Genomic DNA, 2,500 nt, shown 5'->3' with positions numbered 1-2,500 from the left:
CAGCAGCTGGTGGTGGTGGTGCGGCGGCGGCGGCAGCGTGAGGCCGTGCGGCGCGAGATGCACGGCCGCCTGGTGGTGGTGGTGCTGCAGCTGCTGCTGCGTCCCGTGCGGCCCCTGCTGCTCCGTCAGCAGGGCGAGCGAGCCCGGGTGGTGCGGTGGCGGCTCGTCCGACGAGGCGGTGGAGCCCACCTCGCTGCTCATCTCGCTGGCGCTCACCTCGCTGCTCAGCTCGCTGCAGGAGGAGGCCGGCGGCCGGGGGAGCCGCTCCTTGGCGGAGGAGGCGGCGGCGGCGGCAGCCACGGCGGCGGCCACGGAGCAGGAGGCGGCGGAGGAGGAGGAGGAGGAGGAGGGCATCCCGGGGTGGTAGTGGTGGCCCAGGCCGGGGCTGGGCGGGTGCGGGTGCGGGTGCGGCGGCTCCGAGGAGGAGGTGGAGGAGCAGCAGCAGGAGCAGCAGTCCTCGCTGACGCTGAGCTGCACCACCACGGCGCTCAGGCTGTCGGTGCAGCCGTAGCCCTGCGCCAGCGTGCATAGCTTCTTAGCGGCGGCTAGGCCGTCGGGCACATTGCGCACCGCCTCCACCGCCTCCTCCGGGGACACGGCGTCCCACAGGCCCCGGCTGCCCAGGATGAAGAACTCGTCCTGGGGCGTGAGCGTGGCCGTCTGCACGTGGGGCCGCGGGATGACCGCCGGGTAGAGGAAGGAGTAGCCCATGATGCGGGTGGAGTCGGTCACGCCGTTCACCTTGTTGTCCTGCAGGGGGGAGTGGGGGGGATGACAAAGGCTCAGCATGGCGGGAGAAAAACATCCACATTGGACGGTATTTAGAGAGTCATCACATGGACTCTGAGGCCATATGAAGGAGGCCATATAGGCCATATTGAGTCTGTGTATACCATATGAAATGTGCTATACAAATGAACTTGCCTTAACTATACAGACAATTGTTGTCTTAATCCATTAGCGACTCGTCTTTTTTCGTGCTTTTGTAAGACGGATAAACCACACATCTAGGCTGTATCGGTTCATATCAACGAACTGAGGGCCTGGGGATCGAGGGGGGGGGGGTTACCTCGGTGACGATGGCGTTGTGCTGGCGGATGCGGAGGTACTCCTTCTCCAGGCCCACGTTGTGGAGCACCGATAGCGCCATGGGCTTGCCGTCCCGACACAGGACGGCGCGGCACTTGCCCACGTTGGCGGCGGTGAGCGTGAAGCAGCCCCCCGGCTCGGTGGGGTCGTGGCGGATGTGGCACAGCGCCGCCGAGCCGCCCAGCTTCTGGCCCGCCGTGCCCAGCTTCCTGAAAGGGTGGGAAAGTCACACGTTTCAAAATAAAAGCGCTGTAGGCTGTAAGAAAGGCTGCCTCCCTTTCTTTTCCCTCCCGCCAAAATGTTTGATATAAAACCAGGGGACTTGGACATCTTTTAACCAACGCCTGAGAATTAATGTGGCAGAGGTGGCCATTTAAGGTTCAAAAAGTGAAAGTGCCTGTGTTTGCATCCACCACCATAGATTTGAGGATTAACACAGCTCTTCACCATTGGCGGAGTGTAGTAGGACTTTTATTTTGGGCTTTGGCTTGTATTAGGATATGGATCAAACATCACACGCTACACAAGTACACACTGCAGATGCCACAGGACTGCAGTCCTACTGCAAGTACACTGCAGTGATCCACAATACAATACGCGGCCAGTATAATGAGGTTACTGTTTCACTTTGGGAAAAACTCCCTGAACACCCGTGTGTGGCACACAGTGAATGTACGAGAAGAAAGAAAGAGACGGTGTTCCAGGGCCCCTATTATACCACCAGGTGTGAGCCTGATCAGCCAGTACAAGCCGTTTGAAAACCCGCCTTTTCCTGGACCTTAGGGTGCACTCACACTAGGCCATCTGTACCATGCCCGAGTACGTTTGCCCCCTAAAGTCTAGATGGTTTGGCTAGTGTGAGCAGGCCATCCGTACTCAACTACAGTTCAATTCCGTGGCCTCAGTACACTTCGGAGAGGTGTGCTCAGGCCATGGTACAGATGCTAATGAGCCGACATGCGCACACGCACAGATACGCAACCTATATGGACAAGAGGCAACCGTACTCAGGCCCAGTTGAGATTGCCTAGTGTGAATACAGACCAGCGGCACAGTGGGGGGTGGGGGGGAGCAATCGTACTTGAGTACGGTACAGGGCAACTTTGCCTAGAGTGCGCCCTTAGTGACTTCACAAGTGGGTATAATAGGGCGCTTACATTTTGCTTTGACGCCAGACTGCGCACTGTGTGGGGTATTCGTGTGTGCGTGCTACGTGCTATGTGCTACATGCTACGTGTGCGTGTGTGTCTCCCTGTACCTCTGCATGACCAGGAAGGTGTTGGTCATGTAGTCCTCCTCGCTCTTGGTCTTCTGCAGCTCCTCGGCCAGCACGTCGTTCATGGTGCACTGCAGCAGGTAGGGCACCTCCACGTTGCGGTCGCCCTCGAACACGCCGTACAGCGCCTCGCGG

At 59.2% G+C, this 2,500-nt stretch overlaps 1 protein-coding gene across 1 annotated transcript in view; it reads right to left on the bottom strand.

The window, feature by feature from the left end:
- Nucleotides 1–2,500, bottom strand: part of LOC311361386 (PH domain leucine-rich repeat protein phosphatase 1-like) — a 53,736-nt gene that overhangs the window by 2,195 nt on the left and 49,041 nt on the right. The window contains 3 exon segments of the mRNA XM_084481551.1: nt 1–750; nt 1,070–1,298; nt 2,348–2,500. The exon segment at nt 1–750 is cut by the window's left edge and continues 2,195 nt beyond it; the exon segment at nt 2,348–2,500 is cut by the window's right edge and continues 42 nt beyond it. Coding sequence (XP_084337677.1) covers nt 1–750; nt 1,070–1,298; nt 2,348–2,500 — 1,132 coding nt within the window.

Source organism: Micromesistius poutassou (genome assembly GCF_964030765.1).
Source record: "Micromesistius poutassou genome assembly, chromosome: 16".
Taxonomy (NCBI): Eukaryota; Metazoa; Chordata; class Actinopteri; order Gadiformes; family Gadidae; genus Micromesistius; species Micromesistius poutassou.
This window is presented reverse-complemented; position numbering and strand designations above follow the sequence as displayed.